The 26,851-nt window shown below is 43.6% G+C and overlaps 1 protein-coding gene across 8 annotated transcripts in view; it reads left to right on the top strand.

Annotated features, from left to right (window-relative positions):
* The window catches only part of PPFIBP2 (PPFIA binding protein 2), a 143,950-nt gene that overhangs the window by 21,509 nt on the left and 95,590 nt on the right, over window positions 1–26,851 (top strand). For all 8 annotated transcript variants that reach the window (XM_030331823.1, XM_030331827.1, XM_030331828.1 and 5 more), the window contains exon 2: window positions 10,285–10,378. In XM_030331823.1, the coding sequence (XP_030187683.1) occupies window positions 10,315–10,378 (64 nt within the window). In that variant the 5' untranslated portion in view covers window positions 10,285–10,314. The remainder of the gene's footprint in view (window positions 1–10,284; window positions 10,379–26,851) is intronic.

Genomic DNA, 26,851 nt, shown 5'->3' on the forward strand with positions numbered 1-26,851 from the left:
CAGCCCCCCGGCCTCAGCTTAACTGGCTGACTAAACACAGCAGCCTGATCTGGGATATTTAGGTGGGAATGAGAAGCCTGTGTGTGAAAAATATGTTTGAAGCTGAAAGCGTCAAACAAATGTTTGCTATCAGACATGACTGATACTGTGATTAGACCAGTGCAAGTTAAGTGGCTTTTTCTACCTTCAAAGGCTTTCTTCTATTTCTCCTGTGTAGTTTTTCTTAGGCTACTTCAGCTTCTATTCATTGACAAAAGAAATCAAGGCCCCGCCTCTTCGCTTTTATTAGACTCCGATATTCACCGATGGCATTCCGTAATTCTGATGGCAGCTTCCTCGGCATCCTGGCCCCTCTGTCCTGCTCCAGCCCCTCTCCTGTGACATGATGTCTCTGTGTCCCCTGATCTCTCCTGATGGAAAGTCAATGCCTGTGGCCTTGTCCTTCAGTCCTGATACAAAGCCAGTGTCTGCAGGGCCCTGCCGTTGCCCTGAGGCCATGCGTGCTGCTTTACTGCATCGGCAGGCCCTTCCCTCTGGGGACAAAGTCCTCCAGACTGGACAGGAACCTCAGGCCTCAGGGCCTCCCGGGGCCCCTGTCAACCCACAGAAGCCTCTCACTTCCGGTTTAGACCAGTGACCTCTTCATTTTTCCATTTCTCCTTTTTGGAATGGGAATGTCCTATCCACACATGCTCTGAGCCAGTCCAGGGCTGAACTCTGGGCTTTGGAGACTGGCCCTGCCCTCAAAAAAACCTTAACATTCAGATGAAGTAGTCGCACATATGAGTAGCCAGTGCTCTAGAGAGTTCCAGGCGCTGTCCAGGAAGTCTGTCATGGCATGAGAGGGGTACTGAGTTGGAGGCAGTCCCATTTCATGGGGGGGATGGGAGGGGAATCCCTAGAATGATGATGTTGGGGCTGGACCTTGAATGAGGATTATGGAACTGACCAGGGGAAAGGGAGGTCTGGGCTAAAACATTGCTTGTTGCGGGGGTGGGGGGAGCTCACAGCAAAAGCAGGTGGGGTGAAATGGTTAGTGCTCGGGGCCATGGGGCCAAGTGCGCTGAGAGAATTATTGTTGCTGTGGTTGTGAACACCCAGCTTTATGCAAAGGACTTCTACACACATTATCTCCCTGACTCTCCGTAACCTCACAATGTGTATATTTTCACCTGCCCTTTGTAAATAGGGAAAAACGAAGCTCAGTGATGTTGAGGAAGTTGTCCAAGGACCTAGCCCATGACAAGAAGAACGTGGGCCCAAATGCAGCCTGACTAGAGAGCAAATGCTCTTGACTACCTCATGGGTCCTTCACTTTGTCTCTGGGGTACGAGCTGGTGAACGGTTGTACAGGTGCTGGAGTGCCTTGGTTAGGTTTGTGAAATAGACCCATGCTCTTGGCAGCAGGGTGGAGCATGAGGGCTGTGTGGGGGTGAGGCTGTAGGCAGGCAAGGCAGTCAGAAGCCATTGTGGTCGTTCAGACGGGAGATGATATGTGGCCTGAAGCAGGGTGGAAGATGAGGGACAGATGTGAGAGCAGGTGATGAGGGAGACTGCTGGATGTGGGTGAGAGGCCAGAAGGGCCCAGGAAACTCCCAGGTTTCTGGCTTGGCAACTGTGGTGGCATCACCAAAGTGGGTGGGGAGCATACTGGGGAAGACCATCTTTTGGGGCCCACCAAGTGTGAGGGCATGGAGAGGGAGGTGGGCATCAACTATGGGGGGGGCAGTGCTGCACCTGGCTTTAGTTTCCTACTGACAATGAATAGTTGTGAATCTGTGGGAGTGTCCTCAGGGTTTACTGAACGGGGGTGCCCTCAGGGGCTGAGACACAGGGAAGAGTTGCAGGGAAGATGGCTGTGCGCTGCTGTTTTCCTCCCTTTCCTAAAAAAATAAAGAGATGAGGAGACCACCTTTAGGTGGGCAGGATCAAGTTTGGTTTCCTGGAGGAATTATCTTGAAGAGAAGATGGGAATTTAGCAAAGAAAGCTGCTGGGTTGGGTATAAAGCAGGAAAGCAACTGGTGCAGTCAATTAACGAACAATTAGAATCCGTCCACTGAGGACAAGACATTTGGTTGGGATGGGTGGAGGTTTGCCTGAGGGCTAGGATGGAAGTTAAAATTGCAACCCCGTAGGTTGAGTCCACGTGGTAAAGGGCATGAAGTGTAGCGGCTGATTGATGGTGAGCCTCCGAGACTTTTCTAAGCAGAAAAGTGCCTGAGCTGTGTTTGCATTCTCTCATTGGCTCCTCAGCTTTTTTCTCCTTTAAGTTTATTTCTTTATTTTTGAGAGAGACGGAGAGAATGAGCAGGGGTGGGGCAGAGAGAGAGAATCCCAAGCAGGCTTTGGTCAGCACAAAGCCTGATGCAGGACTCAAACCCATAAATCGCCAGATCATGATCTGAGTCGAAACCAAGAGTTGGATGCTCAACTGACTGAGCGACCCAGGTGCCCCTCAGATTTTTTCAGTATCAGAATCACCAGAGGAACTAGGTCAGGTTACAAAGGTCAGGCCTCTGTGCTTGACTGGCTCTCCAGGTGACTCTGATGAACACCAGTGTTTGAGGACCACTGAGTTAGGTGAATCTTCAGTGCAAGGTGGGTGGACAGGGGTGCCTGGAGGCAGGCAGCCAGTTAGGAGGCTCTTGTAAGAGTCTAGGGTGAGGTAATGCGGGGACAGGTGAGGCTGTGGGAGCAGATGAGATCACCAGCAGTGAGCACTGGGCAAGAAGACGGTTTCTGGTCTGACTCAGCAGCACTTGGCTCCCCTGATTGCTTCCTTCTCCATCCTGAACCCTCTGTTTGGCTTCTAGAGCAGCACTTTCTCAATTCTCCTGGCTGCTCCCCCTTAGTCCCCTTTGTTGGTTCTTCTTCCTGATGGCTGCGTTGTAGTGTTCCAGAGAGTTCTGGGGCCTCTTGCTTTTCTTTTCCCTTTTCATTCTTCCTTCCTTCCTTCCTTTCTCCCTCCCTTCCTTCTTCCTTCCCTTCCCTTCCCTTCCCTTCCCTTCCCTTCCCTTCCCTTCCCTTCCCTTCCCTTCCCTTCCCTTCCCTTCCCTTCCCTTCCCTTCCCTTCCCTTCCCTTCCCTTTCCTCTCTCTGTCTCTGTCTCTCTTTCTCTGCACTACTTAGGTTACTTCATGCAGTTGTTTTAAATTCCATATCCATACAAATGGCTCCCAAATTCTCTCCAGCCAAACTTCCCTCCCAACATCAGACTCATATTTCCAGATGTGTTACTCAGTGTATCTTCCTAGGTGTCCTTAGGCATCTTAAACTGAACATTTCCAAAACCAGTCTCCTGATGACCCCTTCCCCTGCCTCAATTGTTTCTTCTGCAGTCCCTCCAACTCTCCCAGAGACTCAGGGCAAAAACCTTATAGTAATTCTGATTCCTGTCTCCCATGTCCACTCCATCAGTATAGCTTACTGGCTTTGCCTTCAACATATATCAAGAATGAGAACATTTACCACCATTATTCTGGTCCAAGCTACCTTCATCTCATGCCTGGTTTTCCTGTGTTCACTGATGCACTGCACCCCCACCACCCCTGTTCATTTTCAGCCATAGTGTTCCTTTTTAACAAGGTATGTTAGATCCTCCTGTGCTCAAAACCCTCCAGTGGGTTCCCGTTTCAGAGGCAAAGTGGAAGAACGGTGTGCATCCTCAGGCAAGCTGCCTAATTTTTGCTCATCAGCAAAGTGAGAGGATTCCTAAGTGGCACATGGGGATTACATGAGACAGTGTTGGAGAAACTCCCAGCAAGTGGCTAACAGACACCTGCCCGAGAGGAGGAAGGAGCATGGAGTCTCTACTCTCTGCCAGGCACACTGCACATATTACTTTTTAAGTGTTTTGATTTTGATCACTACATCTACACAATTTAAACAGTGAAATAATTGTATACGATTTGTTAAAATAGCTGTTGTCTTCCTGCCTACCCAACCCCATTGCTCTTCCTCAGAAGCAGCCACTTTACATTTCTTAGTATTTTTATCCATATTGCTGGGGGAAAAAATGCTTGTTCTGCTGCTTTATTAATTGTTTTCAGTTGTCATTATCTAGTGACTTCTCAGTGCCCACTCCAGGAGGTGAGGAATCTGCTCCCTTTCCAGCCCCACCTCCACTGCCCACAACCACTTTTCATCTCTCCCCCGACCCCATGCTGCCCCTGCAGTTCCGGTTAGATTGCTACGAGGTGTTTCACTGTAAGATTCATGGTTACTTTTACTTTTTGGTTTCCATGCAGTTCTTTTGTCATTGGCTTGAGTTTCAACTTTCTTGTCATTGAATTAAACAAATTCCTCCCCATATATAAATCTCTTTGGGTGTTCTGAAGCATGAGGTGTCCTGTTAATTTCGTGTTGCTGGAGAAATCTCTCCCAGAGCTTTCGGAAGCTCTCCAACATGGACCAGCTGTCCTTTTGTGTTTGCTGCAGAGCTGTTGCCCTAGCATCTCCCTTATCTCTGCTAGCATATTCTCAGTGTCCCTGTGGGTTTATGTCTTTCAAAATAAATTTCTCTACTGTTGTTTCAGTGGGTAGCTAATTTAGATGTTTGGGTTCAATCTGCTGTATTTACCTGAGGTCTATCTTGTTTACTTTCACTGGTAGCAATGAGATTGGTTTTATCCTGATACAGATGAGACTGTTGAGTCTGAGAGGGGTTAAATAACTTGTCTAAAGATCCACAGTCATTATGCAGCAGAGTGCATGTTTTAACTCCAGACTATGTTCTTTTTTCCTTTGTCCTTCGAAAAGAAAGGTGTTCTTGACTGATATGGGATGTGATTGAAAATTTAGGCACCGCCATCAGTTTCCCTTGTGTCTTCTTCCATCTTCATTATTTCTTAATACTGAAAATGGCTTCTTGCTCTCTTATCCCAAAGAGATAAATTTCCTATATCCTTCTAAGAAGCTGTCTCCCAAGCAGAGGCATAGCAAGACAGACTTCTTAAAATAACTGTTTAAGAGTGTTCTGGTTTATGGGCAATCTGTAAATTATGGGGAAAAGGCTTTGGTTGGTTGTGATAACACAACACTTCTTTACCACCTGATGGCCATTTGCAGAAGGAGGAGGTGTGTGATGAGTCCAAAGTTTGGTGGTGGTGGGTTCTTGGCTGAGGGTTCATTCTTCAGGCCTTGCCTTCTATTTGGGGACACTGTCCCCACCCTACCCCACCCCCATCCCTTCATCTGGACGGAGCCGCCAAGGAGTCCGATCCCAGATCTGGCTCAGTTGTGTCCATGGCACAGGAGACCCTGAAGGAGCAGGGGTACCAGGGACTCTGGATCTGTTCCTGATTCCTTCTTTGGTCCTGGCCAGTGCCAGCCTGCCCGAAACACTTGCAGCTCTAACCACTTTTACTAAAGGAAAAGTACTTTATAAAATGGAATGGAAGCTGGCAATTCAGTATGGGTGGGATAAGTCAAGGCTATTTGCCCAAGACTTATCTGAATCAACAGTTCCTGCCTACTTCTGATTCTACTTTGCTGAACATGAAAGCTTAATGCACTATCTAAATCACGGCTCGCCTGAGAGTGCATCAGATAACGGGTGGCTAATTGAGGCTCACTTTCTAAATTTCAGAACCCTAATCCTACACCCTTATCAACTTCGAGGTGCCAAACTGACCTTTGTGTGGTGCAATTCATGTGGCTATGACGTCTGTCACCAGATGCTGTCATTCTGAAACAAGACAGTTCCTCTCTATAGCTACAGGGTCATTTTCTGTCTGGTTGGTGGCAAAGAGGGTAAAGCCCTATGTTGGTGGGACATCATCTCAGATAGGAGGATGACAGCATCTAGAGAGGCCTGCAGGTGAAGGGAAGGGTGAATGGTGAATGGGCTACACTTTTTCTTAACATTCCCGGTTTCTTTTTGTAGCTAAGCGTGAGCTAGTCACTTGGTAAGAAGAGAAGCCCTCCAGTTCCTTCACCATCAAATGCAGGCAGGGCTCTGTTAATAGTCCAGGTGTCCAGAGAGAATGAAAACTGGTTGGGGCCACAACAGCTGTCACTGTACTAAGCTCCTTAAGAGCCATGTGATCCTCTGCCTGCTCCTCTCCTTCCTGGGCTGGGGGCACCTCCCCCCGCCCCCAGGGAGTCCTCCAGGCACACTATCTCTTGCCCCAGCATCCACGCTGTGACAGGCCCCTGGCTGGCTGCTATAGCTCCCCTCTCGTTGGTAGAGAACGTGATTTCACTTCCACTCCCCACCACCTGCTTAGAAGTTGCCCTGCTTTTCACTTGTGCCTTTGGGGTGCTTCTGGAATCTGACTCTCTCCTGGCCCCTTTGGGTCATTGCCTCTTCACCTAGCTTCTCTCCAGGAGGCCTCCAGGCATTCAACTTCTGGAGCTTCGTGCACGTAAGCTCCACATCCCTGATGAACCCAGGCTCCCAGTGGAGGTGCTGTGCCCCTGCAGGGATGAACAGACACTGAAGGTGGTGTGTGACATGTGTGCCTCGGAGGCTCCAACCTCCCTGAGGGCAGTGATTGTCCCATCGTGTGTTAATGACAGGAGCTCTAACCTCAACAGTGGTCAGAGGAGAAAATGCCTACTAGCTGCCAGAATAGGAATGGTTGGTGACCTTGTGGCTTCCCTGTTCTGAGAGTGTCTGTGCTCACAGATGGGGGCCTGAGGCCTCACATTGATGGCATGTTTGGCCCTTCTCTCTGTACCCCACGCCACTGACAGCTCACAGCTGCCCTGTGACAGAAGCTGGCAGGGCCCCTTCTTACAGGTGTCCTGCCATCACCTGAGACCCAGCAGGTCTGGAACTGAGCTCGTCAGCTGCCCTAAGCAGGTCTGGCTTCTGAGCACTCACAACCTTACCGGCCCCGGGCTCCTGGGTTTTAAATATGATACACCTTTGACTCATGTGTCACTTCACACCACCTCCCATGGGTCCACCCAACCTGCTCTTTGCCAAGTACAAACTCATCCCTGGGCAGAAGGCCTGTGGGCCTCCTCTTATGGCCCTTCTGTTGCAGGGGGTTGTAGCCTGGACCCTCCAGGCTTGGCACCTTCTAACTGTCCTCTCCTTTCTACCCTGGTAGTAAGGCCCCAAATGGGGCCGGCCTATTAAAATACGAGATCTTCTTAAAGATCTGATATGTTTACATCTGAGGCCACTTGGTTTGTTGTGCACTGGCAGTGGGTGTGATTCCCAAGCTCCTCTTATTAATTGCCCTCGTTACACTTATGTGAATTCTGTGAAAGGTTTTGACTCATCATGAGCAGCTGGATGCTCTGGTGTAATCTCATCAACCACTTTGATATTTGCCAATTACATCCTGCCCTTACATGCTTCTCCACCCTTCCATCCCCTCTGCCTGGAATAGCATTCTCCCCCTTATCTTCTGGGAAAACTTCTACTCATCCTTCAAGACCCAGAGAAACTGCATACCGGCCTCTATCAGCTTACCCCATACTGTGTCATCGTTAATTTGTTTGTACTTTTGTCTTCACTAGACTGCATGCTCCGTGGGGACAGAGACTAGGTCTGATTTGTCAATATCTCCCCATTACCCAGCACAGCAGGGTTCAGGGAATGTGGGTGAAAGGGATCTATCAATTTATTCACAAGTATTCACTCATAAGCTTCCTTGTGCCAGGCACTGTGCTGGGCACTGGGCATATAGGGGTGAACAAGGCAGACAGGGCCCCACTGCCTCCATGGAGAGGGTAAGCAAGGCCAGTTGGCAAGCACACAAGTATACGGACGAGATACTTTGGAACTGCTGCACTTGGAAGGGGCTGCTATAGACGGAGGTGTGCAGGGAAGGCCTGTCTCAGATGACACATGGGAGCTGACACCCAGAAGATGAGAATAAATGAGCCATGCAGAGAGCTGGGAAAGCGAGCTCAGGGCTGAGTGGATAGCAGGTGTGAAGTTTCAGAAGAAGACATGGTCTTGGAGTATCGGCGGGGGGGGGGGGGGGGGGCGTGCACAGACAGGAGGCCAGTGCTGCTGGAACATGACCAATGGAGAGAGCAATATGGGGTTGGCCTGGCCGGATCCTACACTGCCTCTTTTGAAGGTCCCAGTGAGTAAGCAGTGTGGACTTTTCCTTAGGAGTAGTGGGAAGTCTTCAGAGGGAACTATTTCAGACTTTTAATATCTCTGAACAGGTGGGAATGTGTGGATTATTGACCTGCAATAATTGTGTGTGATTGTGTGCCCTTTTCCTGCTACCTCTACTCTCATCCCCCAAACCCCCAAGCTTGCTTCTATTCAGCCCATGAGATCTGCACATGTTTGGGGTCTCTAGTGGCCTGGGCTGCTCTTCTCAGCAGTGGCAGCTCTGTCCCTTGCTGCAGCCTCCTGTAGTAGCTCCTGCCACAGCCTTGAGGTGCTGATGAGGCTCCCACCCCCTCTGCAGGCTCCCGTTCTCATGCCCCTGCGTTGATTGTGCAATGGCCCTTGGACTGCTGAGGCTCAGTGCCTGTTCCCAGACCTTCCTTGGCCTTTGCTCCTATGAATCACTGCCCTCCCTCTCCACACAAATAGTTGCTTATCTCTCTTTGCCATGCCTACCTCCTCCAGGGGAACCAGCCTCTTGGACTTACCTGGGTTCTCTGTTCCTGAGCCTACCTCATTTAGTTTATTTTTTTTTTTTTTGGACTTACCTGGGTTCTCTGTTCCTGAGCCTACCTCATTTAGTTTATTTTTTTTTCTTTTTTTTTTTTTTTTAATTTTTTTTTTCAACGTTTATTTATTTTTGGGACAGAGAGAGACAGAGCATGAACGGGGGAGGGGCAGAGAGAGAGGGAGACACAGAATCAGAACAGGCTCCAGGCTCTGAGCCATCAGCCCAGAGCCCGACGCGGGGCTCGAACTCACGGACCGCGAGATCGTGACCTGGCTGAAGTCGGACGCTTAACCGACTGCGCCACCCAGGCGCCCCTACCTCATTTAGTTTAAAGTCTCTCATCCAGTGCACCGTCCTGGCACAAATACATCCTGAGATCGTTACCTCACTTCAAAAACAAAAACAGAAACAGCTAACATATGTTGAGCACTCACTATCTGTAAGGAAATGTACTGAGTACTTTCTATGAAATATTAATTCCTCATTTCATCATGACATCAGCCTGGTGTGTTAAGTGCTGGTATTATCCACATTTTACAGATGAGGATACTGAGGCTCAGAGATCACATAGTAAATGGTAGAGCAGGGTTTGAACCCAGTCTATTTTAACAGCTACTGCCTGGTATAGTCCAATGTGGTTCTTTGTGGTCCTAAAATCTTTATTCATACCATCTCCAAAGCCACTTCTCTGTGGCTTCTCACTTTCCTTTCTTCCCTTTGAAAGTCCAACATCAACAGGGAACAGGAGCTGAGACCCCCCAGGACCCTCTGTTTCCTGACCCGGGCCATCCTTGGGTAGAGAAGCCAGGCCGGTTCTCCACAGCACTTATGCCCGTTGGACACATGCACAGGCTTTGCTGAAGGAGCAAACAACAGCTCCTGCCTGCCATTTATAGGTGTGAACTAGGGATTACAAATACAGTTGTCGCTCCCTGCCACCAGGGAGTGGGTAGGAAGCAATAAAACGAGAAGAGGCTGCAGGAAGACAGTTTAGCTGAAAGACCGTTCGTAGAGGCAGCATTGTCCAGAGATAGAACCAACTGCCATCTCCGTTAGACGGGAGACTCAGCCTGGGGGGAGGGTGGCCTTTGTGTCCTGGGAGAAGCTCTTCAGTCCTGAGGAGGTGGGATGCTGCACTTTGCGTGGTGTTGGGTAGTCTAGAACTAAGATGGTGAGAGGAATTTTCCAGGTTCCTGGGACAGAGCTCTCCCCACAACAGTGTGTCTGCTAGGCCAGGCACTTTTGACCATCCAGGAAAGTGGCAGCCGAGGACTCTCGGCCTGGATCACACCTACCCGACGAAGGCATTGCAGGTGCGGGACAGATGCGGCTCTAAGACAGACGTGCCTCCTGAGACTCCTGACCCCCGCTTGCTGCAGGGCACGTCCTCACTGATTCCCTTTCTCTGACTCGTAGGGGAGATTCCCCCGTGCTGGCTGCAGCTTCTGGAACCTGGGACTGTAATGGCGGCTCTTAATCTCAGATGTGAATGGGATAGTGTGCTAAAGCCGCGGGAGACGGATCACTCGAGCCAGGAGGGAGAGGCTCTAGAGACGGCAGAACCGGGGGGTGGCCGGCTCGGATTCTTGCTAGAGCGGCCCACGTGATGTTGAAAGAGGAGGGTTTGCGGTCTTGCCTGCGTAATGTGGGCCTCTGCAACTTTTCCTTTGTCCTGTGCTTGAACTTTCAGTAAGACAAGAAGACTGAGGGGAGAGGAGCCATGGCTTCGGATGCCAGTCACGTGCTAGAAGCTGCCCTGGAGCAAATGGACGGGATCATTGCAGGTACGGTCAGGGGGTCCCAACAACTGATGGCTCGTCCTCTACACCTCAAAGACTGTTTTCTCTCATTCCACCTTTCTTTCTGGCACAGCAAGAAGCCCCTCGGTTGATTTATTTGATTTTATTGTGTATGCCGTCTCTTTTTTTGAGTTCAGACTTGTGGAACACCTTGATCCCTGGCGTGAGGTTAGGTCTCTGCCGAGGCAGTGTGGGTGTGCCATATGTTAGCATGTATCGAACGGGGGCACACTTTGGCTCCTGGCCGAGAGGCAGTTTGGGTGCATTAAGATTGTTTTTACTGTAAATTTGTCCGAGGTTTTACTGTAAATTTGTCAGAGTACAGCATGGCCTATCACAGGTGAGCTGAGACAAAACTCAAAGTCTGGAGACCTTGGTGCCTCATGCGGGTGTCCACTCCCTTCCCCAGCTGGTCTCCAGTGTGCTTGGGAATCAGGAGGCAGTTTGGTATGGATTCACCTCCTCACCTAAAGAATGTTCCTTATGCCATATTGTTTCTTACCTGTTTGGCCACTGTTTGACTTCAGGTCCACATTAGCCATTTAAGAATAGTCCCCAGAAAAGATCCGGTGAAACTGATTAATTGGAAAGGAGCACCAGTGGGCTGTTTGGGCTGATTAACTCTTTGATGATGGTGGGGATGGGGGGAACCCAAGCCCGTACTTATTACAATAAACCTCTCATTGAAAATCTTTCTGGAAGGCTCCAAGGTCCTCTTTCTGCCCTGACCAGATGACAAGTCAGGGGCCTTATTTGCTGACTGGCCATGCTTCTTTGGGACTTTGCTCCTCTCTGTGCAGAGCTGCGGCTGGAGGAGTTCGGGGACGAGGGCTTGGGCTGAGTGTGGCTAAAGCCTAGGATGTGCATGGGCACTGGACACCGCCCCTTGCCAGGCAATTGCTTTTCCTTCCACCCTGCGAGGACAGTCTGATTCACCGAGGGTTGTGGGTGTTGGCACCTGGGTGGGAGAGGCTGTGTGCTGAAGCTTCTTCATGTTCTTGGTGGCACTGTAACATGTCCTAGCTGTCATCTGTCAGGCTCCTCATTTCTCAGTGAACATAAGAGCTCTTGAGAGGCCTGATAATGTTCTGCTTCTCCAAGGCTCTACAGATTGGGATGTCCTGTTCTAGGTTAGGGCCTCCGAAACCCCCTTGAAAGGAAACAGTCAAGAGTACGGATTTCCTAGCAGTCCTTGTAGAGTCTCATCTGGAAGCCATCAGGGGCTCATGTGCAGTGGGATCAGAGCCACAGGGTCAGGCCCTCCGACCTCAAAGCTCTTGGATGGCTGTGAAAGCTGAATGGACACCTTCTAAAGAAGACAGCTGGTGTGGGGCCAGTCCTGCTTCCTGCCTCCTAATTTCTCCACATTGGCATTCCTAAAATGTTGAAGCCTCTAGCAAAATACCCTGTCTCTGAGAGAGCAGCATGTGACCCTCAGGGCTTTGCCTTAACCCAGGATCTGCTGGTGAGGATCTGGGATGGACAAAGAGGAAGGGCCCTGGGACTGGGTGGTACAGACCCAGGAGGCCCATCCCCCTGCATTTCCAGCACAAACTGCTCCCTCCTTCTCTTTCCTTCATCATCCACACTGGCTGCTTCCTTCTAGAAGGGCTCCTTGGGCAGCTGTGCCTGGAAGAGTCTACATTCTAAGGCATTCTTTGCAGATTGGTCAGGAGAAACACCTGCAGACAGACTGCTTGGATCAAATCCTGCCTCTACAACAACCTATTTACCTGACTGTGCCTCAGTTTCCTCACATCTAAAATGGGAATAATCATAGTACCCTCCTTAGAAGGTTGCTATGCTTACATGCATAAGGTGCTGAGAACAGTGCCTGGCACGTAGTAAGCCCTATAAAATGTTAACTTTTGAGAAATTAATGAGGGATTAAAAAAAATCTTTATTATGTTACGTCTTTAGAGACATGTTAGAGTTCTTATTTATTCAGGGCCTTGTTTCACCCTTTTGTGTTTTGTGTTTTTCATTGCATAAGGCTTGTGCGGGCCTTGCTAGACTCGCCTGGGGTTTGCAAGATTAATGCATGGTCTTCTGAGTGGTCTCTGTGCTGTTGCCCCTGTTGGTGGCACTGTAACATGTCCTAGCTGTTATCTGTCAGGCTCCTGGCCCTTTTTACCCTCTGTCTCCCACAGAGCAGCAGTGCCATCCTTGAAACTCACTTCAAACCACAGCATTCCTCTCTCCAAAGCTCGTCAATGGCTTCCCATCTCAGGATAAAATCTGAAGTCCTCAGTACACCCAGCCCTTCCATACGCAATCTGGCCTTTGACTGCATGTATGGCCACACCTCCTACCACTTTCCTCCTGGCTTATCTCCCTTTAGCCCACACACTGGCTGTCTCAGGACCTTTGTGCGTGCTGCCCCCTTAGCTGGAGTGCCATCCTCCAGATACCCTCAGATATGATCGCTGCTGAAATGTCACCACATCACAGAGGTCCCCCCCGACCCTCTCTAATTAGCATCTTTTCCTCCCACCACTCTGTCCTCGTATCCTGTTTATATTTCTTTATAGCACTTTTCACCACCTGACCTATTACATTCACATTTGTCTCCCCGTGTCTCGTCAGCCTCCCACACCAGATTGTAAGTTTCATGGGGACAGAGGCTCTGCTGCTCCATCCCTAGTGCCTCCATTGGTCCGCAGCACATATTAGGTGTTTAATAAGTATTTGTCACATACACGTTTTATTGACTTTTGTGAATAGGCTCTCCTTTTCAGGGCACAGTTATTAGTGTGGATAGATAGATAGATAGATATAGATATAGATATAGATATATAGATATATAGATATATAGATATATGTATATATCTATATATCCTTTTACCTGACTGTGTACTGAACTTCATTTATTCTTTTCTTGGTACCTTTCACTGATTATTCTGGAATAACAAAGCGCTAATTTTTTTTTTTTTTTTGAAGATTCAGTGATTGGCATGTTCTGTGAACCATCTCTCAAGTAATAATTGGCTCACACAGACATTTGACAGGAGCTATTTGGCAGATAATTGAACATTGAAGTAATTAGTGCATGTCTGGAGGGTATATATTCTACGCCATTTGTGATGAAAAGAATGATAATTATTGAATACCTTTGTGCAGGATACTCTTCTGCAAGATTATTAATACCCTCCTCATATTCAAGGTGGTTGGCCAAAACTGGACCTAAGAGCTTAAGAGTTTTTGTGGTTGTGGGGCACCTGGGTGCCTCATTCAGTTAAGCGTCGGACTTCAGCTCAGGTCATGATCTCTCAGCTCGTGACTTCGAGCCCCTCATCAGGCTCTGTGCTGACAGCTCAGAGCCTGGAGCCTGCTTTGGATTCTGTGTCTCCCTCTCTCTCTGCTCCTCCCTGGCTTGCACTCTGTCTCTCTCTCTCTCTCTCTCTCAAAAGTAAATAAATGTTTTTTAAAAAAATTTTTAAAAAGAGATTTTATGCTTGTTAGTGTGGAGTAGGGGGTTAGACCGTTGAGGTTTGAATTCCAGCTCAGTCACTTAGGACTGGCCGTGGGATCTTTAGGCAGATTGTTTAATCCCTCTGAGCTCAGTTTCCTCATATATAAAATAGTGATAATTGTACCTATCTCATATTATTAGGAGGATTAAATTAATGGAGGTAAGGCACTTAGTGCTCAGTTGGTATAAGTTAGTTTGTTTTGTTGAGGTTAGCACTGACATTATGATTTTTACCACGTAGGGTCACAGTGCTGGATTTCCAGTCTAGGGCCATCTGAGTTTCTTCTGGGCTGCTTTCATGCCTGCACTGGTTTTATGATGCTGTGCAGTGGAGTTCTGGGGGCTCTGTGAAGCCATTTGAGAGAAAAGTTACCTGGGAATGGGGTCCGGTTCCGTGCTTGCTCCTGGTCCCCTAGCCAGAGTGACTTTGCTCTCTTCTCTCTCAGACGCATGAGACTTCCAAGTGAGGGTTCCTCTGCTGAAAGGGTGGCAGCTAAGAGAAAGTTTGAAAACTGTGGCATCACATCATGATGCCACAAATCCTGCAGAAATGACATTTCTCTGTGAACATTTAAATCGTCCTTTCTGTATTTCTATTCACCTATTAATTTGAAGTCGAATGGTGCCAAGTGATGCCAACACTACCAAAACACAATTGCTTTTGCATCCATTGAGGTGCTCAAATGAGCACCCAAGGACTGTGTTCTCTCACTTTCTGAAAACACAATTACCACTTTATTTCAATGGAAGAAACTTTTGTAGGCTTCCTGCACACCCCATATCGCAAGCATTTATGCAAAAACAACATGGATTCCTCCTAAAAGGACAGTTTCTTCAACAATGATGATTCTTAGGCACAACACTATATGACAAGAGATTTCCCTTTATTAATTACTCTGTAGTATGCTAGGTTCAGGTTCACTTTCCAAAACTCCTTCCTAGAAGAGTACACTTAGGGCATGTGATCTCAGTATTTATGTAAGTAGGTCTTTAATGGGGAAAAAAGACTATTCTCCTTCCTCCAAATCGATGTAAACAATGCAAACACTATAGGAGATTATCACTCCTGTAAACAACCAGGCCAGAAATACCCTGAGAGGACATCCTGATGCACAAGTGTCAAATTTACTTGTCTCCGAGCCGCGGTGTGGTGACCCTTATCTCGGAGCACTTGGTGGCTCTGGAGGTGTGAGGAAAAGAAATCCCTTGCCAGCAGAAACAGGACCATTAAATGAAACTCCTTATATGGTTGAATTTTTGAAACCCGAATGGGTGTTTCCTGGGTATGACTGTGCTTGATTGGAGCCCTAAAATTCTGTGCCAGAAAGTTGGAAAGAGGTGACTGAAAGACCCCAGAACCCTTGTTAAAAATGATGTTTCTAGTACAAAAGACCACTGTTGTAGCTTCCGGTACAATGTTAACCTTTGCTCTTGATCCTGATTAATCCCTGTGATTCGGCCCACAAATAATACTATAATTGAATTACACTGTTGACCGTTGAAATTGAACCACATATTGCTTAAGTACATTGCTCTGCATGACCCAGGGCAACTGCCACATGCTCATTTTGCATCTGGCTTAATTTGTGGGCTGACAGGTTCAGTGGCTGCTCTGGGAGGCCATTTCTGCAGTAGTACAGAGAAGCCCATGGTCAGAACACAGATGGCCACTTATTCCTCTTCACCGTAGCAGGGGGTCGTTCATGCAGTCATCTGCAAGCTGTACCCATCGATGAGGAAGAGTTAAAAGGGGCCCGTTTTGTGACAGTTTTAAAAAGAAGTTGCTCTGGGCCTTGCTGTGAACTCTGATTAGTGTCTGGTGTTTCTTTCTTTCTTTCTTTCTTTCTTTTTTTTTTTTTTTTTTTTTTTAAGATTTAGATTTGGGGTAGAGTAAGTTCTGGTCAAGACTGAGATTATTCACTTTGACTGATGAATGGCTGTGGCATTGAAGGCTGCTGATCAGTCCATGATCTGCACATGCTCAGTTAACTGGTCTGGTCCAGGTCCTCTCTGAGGTACGTCGGCATATAGCAGTCATGAGTAAGGGGGTGGGAGAACCTAACCTTGCCTGCTTCCCACTCAGGATTCAGGTGGAGAGCACTGTGCTCTGATTCTGACCTGGACACGGTCAGAGTGGAAGTTTGGAGGTGACCAGGGGCCTGAGCTATCAAGACTATCTATCCTTTGTGTAAAGAGGTCGGAATGGCCCATGGTGGCAGGCACTGTTCAACAGCCATCGTTTTGATTTTTCCCCTTGCTACAGAGCACTCCTCCCCTCCTTCAGGGCTGCACAGACTCATTTTCTGTTCTCTGAAAGAGTCTGAGTAAAACTGGAATTCTCACTTGTTCCTTAAATACCTGCTCTAGTTGTAGGTATCGGAACTGACATACAAAACCACGTGGACCTGGTATTTTCTCCTTGAAAGATTTCCTGTTTTTAATGGTTAGAAACAGGTTTTAATTTCCTAGTTGAGTTTTGGCAAGTTGCATTTTTCTAAAAATTTGTGCATTTTACTAAGATCTTTAATTTTGTTGGCATAAGCATGGCTATCATATTTTTTAAAGATCTGCTATACCTGTTGTGTATTCCTAATAGTGCTTAATTATGCCCTTTATTTTTTGATCAGTCTTACCAGGGTTATCTTTGTTATTATTATTTTCAAAGAACTGACTTTGCTGATGACTTTCCATCGTATGTGTGTGGCATGTTTATTATTTATTCTGTAAATACATAAATATGTATATGTATTAGTCCAGGTTGTCCAGAGAAACAAAATCAATAGTGTGTGTGTGTGTGTGTGTGTGTGTGTGCATGTCTGTGTGTGTGTGTGCCTGTCCATGTGTGTTTAGAGAAAGAGATCTCTGAGAGAAACGCTGGTTGACTGATTGATTTTAAGAAATTGACTCACGTGATTATGAGAGCTAGCAAGTTCAGTCTCTCCAGGATAGGCCAGCAGGCCGGAGACCCAGGGGAGAGCCAATGTTGCAGTTCCAGTCTGCAGGCCAGCTGCTGGCAGAATTCCTTCTTCTTCCAGGGAGATCTGTCCTTTTCCGTTATGACCTTTCACCAATTTGATGTTATGGAGAGCAATCTGCATTAGATACAACCTACTAGTTTCAATGTTAATCTTGTCTAAAAAATACCTTCACAAACATCTAGACTAAGGTTTGGCCAAGTACCGGGGTACTCTGGCCTAGCCAAGTTGACACATGAAATTAACCACCACAGTATATGTGAATAAATATGCATTCTGTAACTATACTTAATATATATTCATATTTAACTTACTTGAGTGGTTTTTGTCATTTTCTTCTCTGCTTACCTAAATGTATCTATTCTCTTTTAGAAACCAAATTAAGGAGCATCTGGGTGGCTTAGTTGGTTAAGTGTCCAACTTTGGCTCAGGTCATGATCTGGTGGTTCTTGCGTTTGAGCCCTGCATCGGGCTCTGTGCTGACAGCTCAGAGCCTGGAACCTGCTTCAGATTCTGTGTCTCCCTCTCTCTCTGCCCCTCCCCTGCTCTCTCTCTCTCTCTCTCTCTCTCTCTCTCTCAAAAATAAATAAAACATTAAAAAAATTTTTAACCGAATTAAAAAACCAATCAATAATAATATGTTTTCAATTCACTGCTAACTTCCATGTGTTGTGGTTAAGTGGTCTCTAATACTTATTCTTTGGAATTTATTGATACTTGCTTTGTGGCCTTGATTAGAGCACTATCAGCTTTCATTAATGTCCCATGTGTGCTGGAAAGGTGTGTACATTCTCCCAATTGTCAGGTGCAATGTTCTGTATTTGTTCATTACATCCACTTTGTTTAAATCTTTGCTATCATTACAGATTGTTTTGGTCTGCTGGATCTCATCAGTTTCTTAGAAATACATATTAAAATTCTACTAGATGGTGGATTTTGTCTCCCTATAATTCTGAGTATTTTGCCTTGTATTTTGAAGCTGTGTTTTGTATTATATGAATACACTTTTAGAGTTCTACCTTCCTGGTGAACACTTTTATCAGCATAGAGTAACACTCTTCATCTCTAGCAATGTTTTTTGTCTTGAAGAGTATTTTTTCTCGTGTTAATCTGTCCATTCCAACTTTGTTTTGGTTTTTCTTGGTATTATATTGGTATTGACCTTCTTCCATCCTTTTTCAGTATCAAGCTTTCAGTGTGCTTTTGTTTTAGATGTATCTTTTGCCAATGGGATATAGGTACCCTTTTACTTTTTAACCAGTTTAACCATACCTGTCTTTCAACCATCGGGTGTCGTCTGTATACATTTATTTTGATGATTAATTCATCTGACCATTTTTCAACAATCTTATTGTCTGATTTCTACTTGTCTCACACTTTCTGGGCTTCACTCACCCCCCCTCTTTTTTTTTTTTTTAAACATCAAATTATTTGTATGTGTTCTTATTCCAGATTCCAGGCCCAGTTTCCTTCTGTAGGGTAGGCTTCTCTACTTTACTGAAGGTGTTGCCCTTTTGTATCCTGGCTTCGTGCAGAGGTCTCCCATCTGACCTCTCCCTTGGATCAGGCCTAAACTTTGTCTCCTGTCCCCCTCAAGTGGTCTGTGGCCCAGGTGTTAGACTGTCAGGGAACCGGCAGTGGCATACTGGATGAACACCAGTTCAAATGCTCTCTTCCCCTTGAGGTTCTGAGCTCTGAAGATTTCCTTCAGTTTAGCTGCTTAAAAAGGTGTGTGCACATGGGCTTTTGAATTTTGGGGTGTCCTTCGAGGGTTTTCTCTGTACAATTAGTCTGCCACTGACGGCCCCTTGGCTGCTGTAATGCTGTCCTTTTTGGCTCACCATCCCCTTCCTCCATCTTCAGAGTGAGTGGTGACAGGTCGAGTCCTCAGGTCGTGTCCCTCTGACCCAGTCATCTGTGTCCCTCTTCTTATTTAACTGGAAACCTGTATCTCCCCCTCCCTTTCACCCATTTTGCCCAGTCTCCAAACCCCCTTACCTGTAGCAACCATCAGTTCTCTGTATTTGTAGGTCTGATTCTGCTTTTTGTTTATTCATTTGTGTGGTTTATTTTTAGATTTCACATATGAGTGAAATCATATGGTATTATTAGTCTTTCTCAGTCTGACTTATTTCACTTAGGATAATGCCCTCTAGGTCCATCCATGTTGTCGCAAATGGCATGATCTCACCCCTTTTTATGGCTGTGTAATATTCCTTTATACACATCACATTTTCCTTATCCATTCATCTATCCATGGACACATAGGTTGTTTCTGTATTTTGGTTATTGTGAATAATGCTGTAATAAACACGGGTATGTGTACCTTTTTGAATTAGTGTTTTTGTTTCTTTGGGTAAATACCCAGTAGTGGAATTCCTGAATCATATGGTAATTCTATTTTCAATTTTTTGAGGAAACTCCATACTGTTTTCCACAATGGCTGCAGCAGTTTACATTCCCACCAACAGTATACGAGGGTTCCTTTTTCTCCACATCTTCGCCAATACTTATTATTTCTTGTCTTTTTTATTTTAGTCATTCTAATAAGTATGTGGTCAGTTTGGGGGAAAAAATATTTCATATGTGCTTGAACACGGTGTGCCATCTCTCGTTGTTTGGGACAGAGTTCTTTGTCCTTTGTTGTTCTGTTGTATCACTTCATTTTTTATTTCCTGTTTAGCTCTGCTTGATCTGTCATTTCCTAGGTTAGATGGTCACAACATGCTCTCTTTTTCACACACCATGGGATTTGGTTTTTAAAATTTGTGTTTGAGATTCGTGCGTCCAAGTTCCTCAGTGAGAAGGCCTGGAATCCCCTACATCGTGCTCAGGACTGCTGAGCTGTATGGTTCCGGGGGTGCCATGTACACTCTGGACTACAGGTTGTCCTGGCAAGTTCTCTGTATTATATAAGCTGGGAGCAGTCCCTTCCAACACTCAAACAAAATAGAGCAGAATTTTTCACGTCTTGAAGGTTTGATAGAACTTACTTGTAAAAACATTCGTCCTGAAATGTTCTTTGGAAAAGAAATTTAAATTATGGTTCAAATGCTTCAAATTATAGTTTAAATTATTTATTTTACAGGACTATTCAGATGATTTTTTGTTTTTATCATTTTATCCAGTTAATGTGTGTGTGTGTGTGTGTGTGTGTGTGTGTTAAATTTGTTTTTGGTTTTGTCTTGCTGGCCTTTGTTGTTGTTTTTAATCTCTGCTAGAAAGTTAAATGTCTATTACTATTCTTTTAAGGCTCATACTATATATTTAACATGCCTCCTTACCATGAAGGCTAAAGATAAATATCTTTAAAGAAGAGTAATGCTTCATCATTAATACATGACTCTTAGAACGCTTTGATTTCTATCAGTGCCCCATTGTCCACATTATTTTTGTGCAGAGTTCTAATGTCATCTTAATCTATATCCTCCAAATTATTATGTTTTTTTAATTGGCAGTGTTTATTTTGTTTAACAAATAATTTTAACACAGTTGGTTCTTTCATCCCACACCTTTTTGCTTGCCATAGTTTCTTTCTTCATGAAGTAGATCCTTTAAAATTAATTCAGTAATAAATTGCATGAGTCATCATCTGAAAAATGTACTCTTTTTATTCTCTTTTAAAAGTTTATTTATTTTGAGAAAGAGAGAGAAAGAGCAGGCGCGTGTGTGCACTAGCAGGGGAGGGGCAGAGAGAGAGGGAGAGAATCCCAAGCAGGCTCTGTGCTGTCAGCGCAGAGCCCATCCTTATTTTATTCTTAATCTTGAGTGACAGGTTTTCTAGAAGTTGTAGATGAGGGGCACCTGGGTGGCTCAGTTAAGTGTCTGACTTCGGTTAAATGTCTGACTTCAGTTCAGATCATGATCTCCTGGGTTTTGAGTTTGGGCCCTGTGTTGGGCTCTGTGCTGACAGCTTGGAGCTTGGAGCCTGCTTCGGATTCTGTGTCTCCCTCTCTATCTGCCCCTCCCCTGCTCACACTCTGTCTGTCTGTCTCTCTCTCTCAAAAATAAATAAGCATTAAAAAAAAGAAGTTGTGGATGACATTTTATGGTCACTGGTCATACATATAATGGAATATTACTCAGCCATAAAAAGAATGAAATCTTGCCATTTGCAACAACATGGATGTATCTAAGGAGTATAATGCTAAGTGAAATAAGTCATTCAGAGAAGTATGTTAACTATACTGAAATTACAATTTTTCTAAATTATAAATATATACATGTGAATAAATATATACATGTGTGTATATATATATACACACACACATGTATATATATATATATACACATGTATATATATATATATATATACACACATGTATATATGTGTGTGTGTATATATATATATATACACACACACATGTATATACATATATATGTGTATATATCTCACATCTTCTTTATCCTTTCACCTACTGAGGGATACTTGGGCTGATTCCCTAATTTGGCTATTGCAAATAATATTGCAAAAAACATAGGACTGCATATGTCTTTTTGAATTAGTGTTTTCATAGTCTTTGGGTAAATACCCAGTAGTGGAATTACTGAACCATATGGTAATTCTATTTTTAATTTTTTGAAATGCCTCCATACTGTTTTTCCATAGTGGCTATACCAGTTTGCAATCCTATCAACATTGCATGAGAGTTCCTTTTTCTTCACATCCTCACCAACACCTGTTGGTTCTTATGTTTTTCATTTTAGCGATTCTGACCAGTGTGAGGTGGTATCTCAGTGTGGTTTTGATTTACATTTCCCTAATGATGAGCAATGTTCAGCATCTTTTCATGTGTCTGTTGGCCATCTGGATGTCTTTGAAGGTCTGTTCATGTCTTCTACCCATTCTTTAATTGGATTATTTGGGGATCTTTTGGTGTTAAGTTGTGTGCAAACATCTTCTCCCATTCAAAAGGTTGTCTTTTAGTTCTGTTGATTGTTTCCTTTGCTGCGTGGAAGCAATTTATTTGTTTGCTTGTTTATTTAAGAGAGCAAGTGGGGGAGGGGTAGAGAGAGTGGGGTGAAAGAGAATCCCAAGCAGGCTTCACGCCGACAGCGCAGAGCCTGATGTAGGGCTCAAACTCAAGAACTGCGAGACCATGAACTGAGCCGAAACCAAGTTTTGGATACTTAACCAACTGAGCTACCCAGGCGCCCCAGAGGCTTTTTATTTTGATGAAGTCCCAATAGTTTATTTTTGCTTTTGTTTCCTTGCATCTGGAGACATATCTAGAAAACTGTGTCTATGGCTTATGTCAAAGAGGTTACTGCCAGTGTTCTCCTCTAGGAATTTTATGGTTTCAGGTCTCACATTTAGGTCCTTAATCCAATTTTGAGTTTATTTTTGTGGTATAAGGAAGTGGTCCAGTTTCATTGTTTTGCATGTAGCTGTCCAGTTTTCTCAGCACCATTTGTTAAAGAGACTGTCTTTTTCCCATTGTATATTCTTATCTCCTTTGTCATAGACTAATTGGCCATATCATCATGGGTTTATTTCTGGGCTCTCCATTCTGTTCTATTGATCAATGTGTCTATTTTAGTGCCAGTACCATACTGTTTTGAGTATTGCAGCTTTGTAGTATAACTTGAAATCTGGGATTGTAATACCTCCAGTTTTGTTCTTTTTCAAGATCACTTTGGCTATTTGGGGTCTTTTGTGGTTCCACACAAATCTAGGGATTATTCTAGTTTTGTGAAAAATGCTATTGGTATTTTGATAGGGATTGCATTAAATCTGTAGATTGCTTTGGGTAGTATGGATATTTTAACAATACTTGTTCTTCCAATCAATGAGCATGGAATATCTTTCCATTTGTTTGTGGTTTCCTCAATTGTTTTCATCAGTGTTCTATAGTTTTCAGAATACAGGTCTTTCACCTCCTTGGTTGAGTTTATTCCTAAGTATTTTATTTTTGGTGCAATGGTAAATAGCATTCTTTTCTTAATTTCTTTCTGCTGCTTCATTTTTTGTATGTAGAAATGCAACAGATTTCTGTATGTTGATTTTGTATCCTACAACCTTATTGAATTCACTTATCAGTTCTAGTAGTTTTTGGTGGAGTTTTTCAGGTATTTTATATATAGTTTCATGCCACCTGCAAATAAGATAGTTTTACTTCTTAGGTACCAATTTGGATTCCTTTGTTTCTTTTTGTTGTCTGATCACTATTGCTAGGACTTCCAGTAGTATGTTGAATAAAAGTGGTGAGAGGGGGCATTCCTGTCTTGCTGCTGATCTTCAGGGGAAAGCTCTCAGTTTTTCACTATTAGGTATGATATTAGCTGTCGGTTTTTCATATATGGCCTTTATTATGTTGAGATCTATTCTCTTTAAAACTACTTTGTTGAGGGTTTTTATCATGAAGGAATGTTGTACTTTGGAAAATGCTTTTTATGAGATGATCATGTGGTTTTTATCCTTTCTCTTATTGATGTCATGCATCATGTTACTTAATTTGTGAACATTGAACCACCTTTGTATCCTAGGAATAAATCCCCCTTGATCGTGGTGAATGATTTTTTTAATGTATTGTTGGATTCAGTTTGCTAATATTTTATTGAGGATTTTTGCATCTGTGTTCATCAGAAATATTGGCCTGTAGTTCTCTTTTTTTGTAGTGTCTTTATCTTGTTTTGGTATCAGAGTAATGCTGGTCTCATAGAATGAATTTGGAAGTTTTCCTTCCTCTTCTGTTTTTTGAAATAGCTTAATACTAGGTATTAATTCTTCTGTAAGTGTTTGGTAGAATTTACTTGTGAAGCTGTCTGGTCCTGGATTTTTCTTTGTTGGGAATTTTGTTGTTGTTGGGAGTTTCTTTGACTGTTGATTCAATTTCATTGCTGGTAATCAGTCTGTTCAAATTTTCTATTTATTCCTGATTCAGTTTTTGGTGGTATGCTCTTAAGAATTTATCCATTTCTTCTAGATTGTCCAGTTTGTTGGCATATAATTTTTCATACTATGCTCTTATAATCCATTATATTTCTTTTGTGTTGGTTGTTATTTTTCCTCTTTCATTTATGATTTTGTTTGTTTGAGCCCTGTCTCTATTTTTTTCTTTTTTTTTTTTTTTGCTCAGTCTGGCTAAAGGTTTATTAATATTGTTGATTTTTTTCAAAGAACCAGCTTCTGGTTTCATTGATCTATTGTTTTTTTAGTTTCTATTTTGTTTATTTCTCCTTTAATCTTATTATTTCCTTCCTTCTACTGGCTTTGGGTTTTGTTCTTTTTCTAACTCCTCTAGGTGAAGGTTAGGTTGTTTATTTGGGATTTTTCTTCTGTCTTGATGTGTCCTGTATTGCTATAAACTTCCCTGTTAGAACAGCTTTTACTGCATCCCAAAGATTTTGGACCACTGTATTTTCATTTTAGTTTGTCTCTATGTCTTATTTTATTTCCTCTTGATTTCCTGGTTGACCCATTAATTGTTTAGTAGCATGTTATTTAACTTCCATGTATTTGTGTTCTTCTCAGACTTTTTCTTGTGGCTCATTTCTAGTTTCATAGTGTTATGGTTGGAAAAGACGCACTGTGTGACTTTAGTGTTTTTGAATTTGTTGAGACTTGTCTTTTGGCCTAATACATGACCTATTCTGGAGAATATTCCATGTGCACTTAAAAAGAATGTGCATTCTGCTGTTTTAAGATGGGATGTTCTGAATATATCTGCTAGCTCCATCTGGTCCAAAATGTCATTCAAAGCCACTGTTTTCTTGTTGATTTTCTGCTTGGATGATTTATCCATTGATGTAAATGAGATGTTAAAGTTCCCTACTATTATTGTATTGTCATCAATTACTCCTTTTAAGTTTTTTTACTAGATGCTTTATGTATTTTGGTGTTCCCATGTTAAGCGCATCAATATTTATAGCTGTTATATCTTGTTGGGTTATTCCCTTTATGATTATATAGTGTCCTTTTTCTCTTGTTACACTCTTTGTTTTAGTCTATTTTCTCCAATATAAGTATTGCTACTAAGACTTTCTTTTCACCTCCATTTGCATGATAAATGCTTTTTGTATCCCTTCATTTTCAATCTGCATGTGTCTTTATGTCTGAAATGAGTCTCTTATAGGCAGCATATAGATAGGTCTTGTTTTGTTTTGTTTTTTATCCATTCTGTCACCTTATGTCATTTGTTTGGAGCGGTTAGCCCATTTACATTCAAAATAATTATTGATAGGTATGTACTTATTGCCATTTTGTTACTTGTTTTATGGATGTTTTTATATTTCTTCTGTGTTCCTTTCTTGCTCTTTTCTTTCAAGGTTTGCTGGCTTTTTTTACTGATATACTTGAATTGCTTTCTCTATTTTTTAGCATACCTGTTACCGGTTTTTGTTTTGTGGTTAACATTTTACACATATAACAGTCTACATTAAGTTGATGGCTGCTTACATTTGAACCCATTAAAAGATCATTTTTAAAAATTTGATCTTTCACATATGTATTTCTGAACTGTGTGACATACATACTTTGTATAAGTGAAGTAGGACTGATTGTTACTGCAGCCGAACAGGCTAAAAGATCAGTAGCTTGAAACAGCAAAGTTTGTTTCTTGTTGATACTTTAAGTTCCCTCCAGATCTGCTGAGGGCTCTGGTCCATGTCATCATCCTTCTTGGACATGGGCTGATTCACTCTCTACCATTACCAGAGGCCAGAGCAGGTGGAAGAGATATGGGGAATTATGTACTGGTCCTTAAAAACTTTCATGTTTATTGGCCAAGGGAAGTCATGTGGCCATAAGTAAACAAGGAGCAGACATGTAATCCCGCTGTGAGCCCAAGTAGAGGAGAACCAAAACATCTATAAATAACCCTAATTATTACCACATACCTTCTTACTTGCTTTTGGAAGTGATCATTAAAAGGCTTTCAATAAAATCCTATGCTTGCATTTTACATGGTCTTATTTCCTCTAATAATTACTAAATCTGTATTAAGCTTTAGTTTTGCCTCCTTAAATGAAAAATTACCAAGTGACCTCCCTAAACATTAAAATTTAGTATTCATTGTGGTGATTTGTGTAGGTTTCAGGTTTCTTAGATGGTTTCAACTTAGGCTTCACATTAAAATCACCTAAGGAGCTTTTTATTATTCCAAATCACATCTTAGACCAATTAGAACTTCTGGAGGTAGGACCCAGGCATCTATAGTTTGTAAAACTCACTATGCATATAAAATTGAAAACCTTTGTGCTAATCTATCTTCCCCAAAGAGTGCTTTGTTGTTCAAAATAAAGTAAGTGCCCCTCAAGAGAAGCTTTATTAGGGTTTGAGTATAAGGTGAATTGCTCTTTTCTGAGAAGTAATTTGGGGAATAACACCTTGTCTCTTTTCTATGTTGTGTTATATGTTATGTTATTGTCTCTTTTATATTGCTCTGTTACCCTCAAGTATGAAAGCATATATTTTCTTCTTTGTTGTAGCTGGTAGTTCTATTCTGATTTGTTTCCCCTTGTGGTTGTAATTTTTCCATAGGAGCTAATTATCTGAAGGGAATGCGTGGAGTATGGAATTGAGTCTTCTAGACAATTGTTGCCTTTGTTAATGCTAGGCCTTAGGAGTTTCACCATTCTGGGCCATTTTGTGAGCCTGTATGTTGATATAAATTGAAAAAAAAAAAAAAAAAAAACAAAACAAAACAAAACAAAAACAGGGATTTAAGTCTTTTATGTATACATATACCACATCCAAAAATAGTCACAGATACACACACCCACACACACACCCCTTGAATGGTAGGGAAGAATCCCAAGGCTTTAGGGCAGAGAAGGGGCCCAGAGAAAGGAAGAGACTTGTCCAAGACCACAGAGTGACCTAAAGTTAATGAAAATCTTGGTCTCTTCACCTACCCATGGCCTGACTGGCCTGACTTATCCTCTGTTTATAAAGGTATCTGTGTTGGAGCATGTCTGGGATGGTCAGGGATTACTCAGTGAATTGGAGACTGGGGGATCTTCCTCTGCTTGGTCCACTTTCTTCCCTGAGGTTGGCTGTGGCCCTTCATA

Source organism: Lynx canadensis, chromosome D1 (genome assembly GCF_007474595.2).
Source record: "Lynx canadensis isolate LIC74 chromosome D1, mLynCan4.pri.v2, whole genome shotgun sequence".
NCBI lineage: Eukaryota > Metazoa > Chordata > Mammalia > Carnivora > Felidae > Lynx > Lynx canadensis.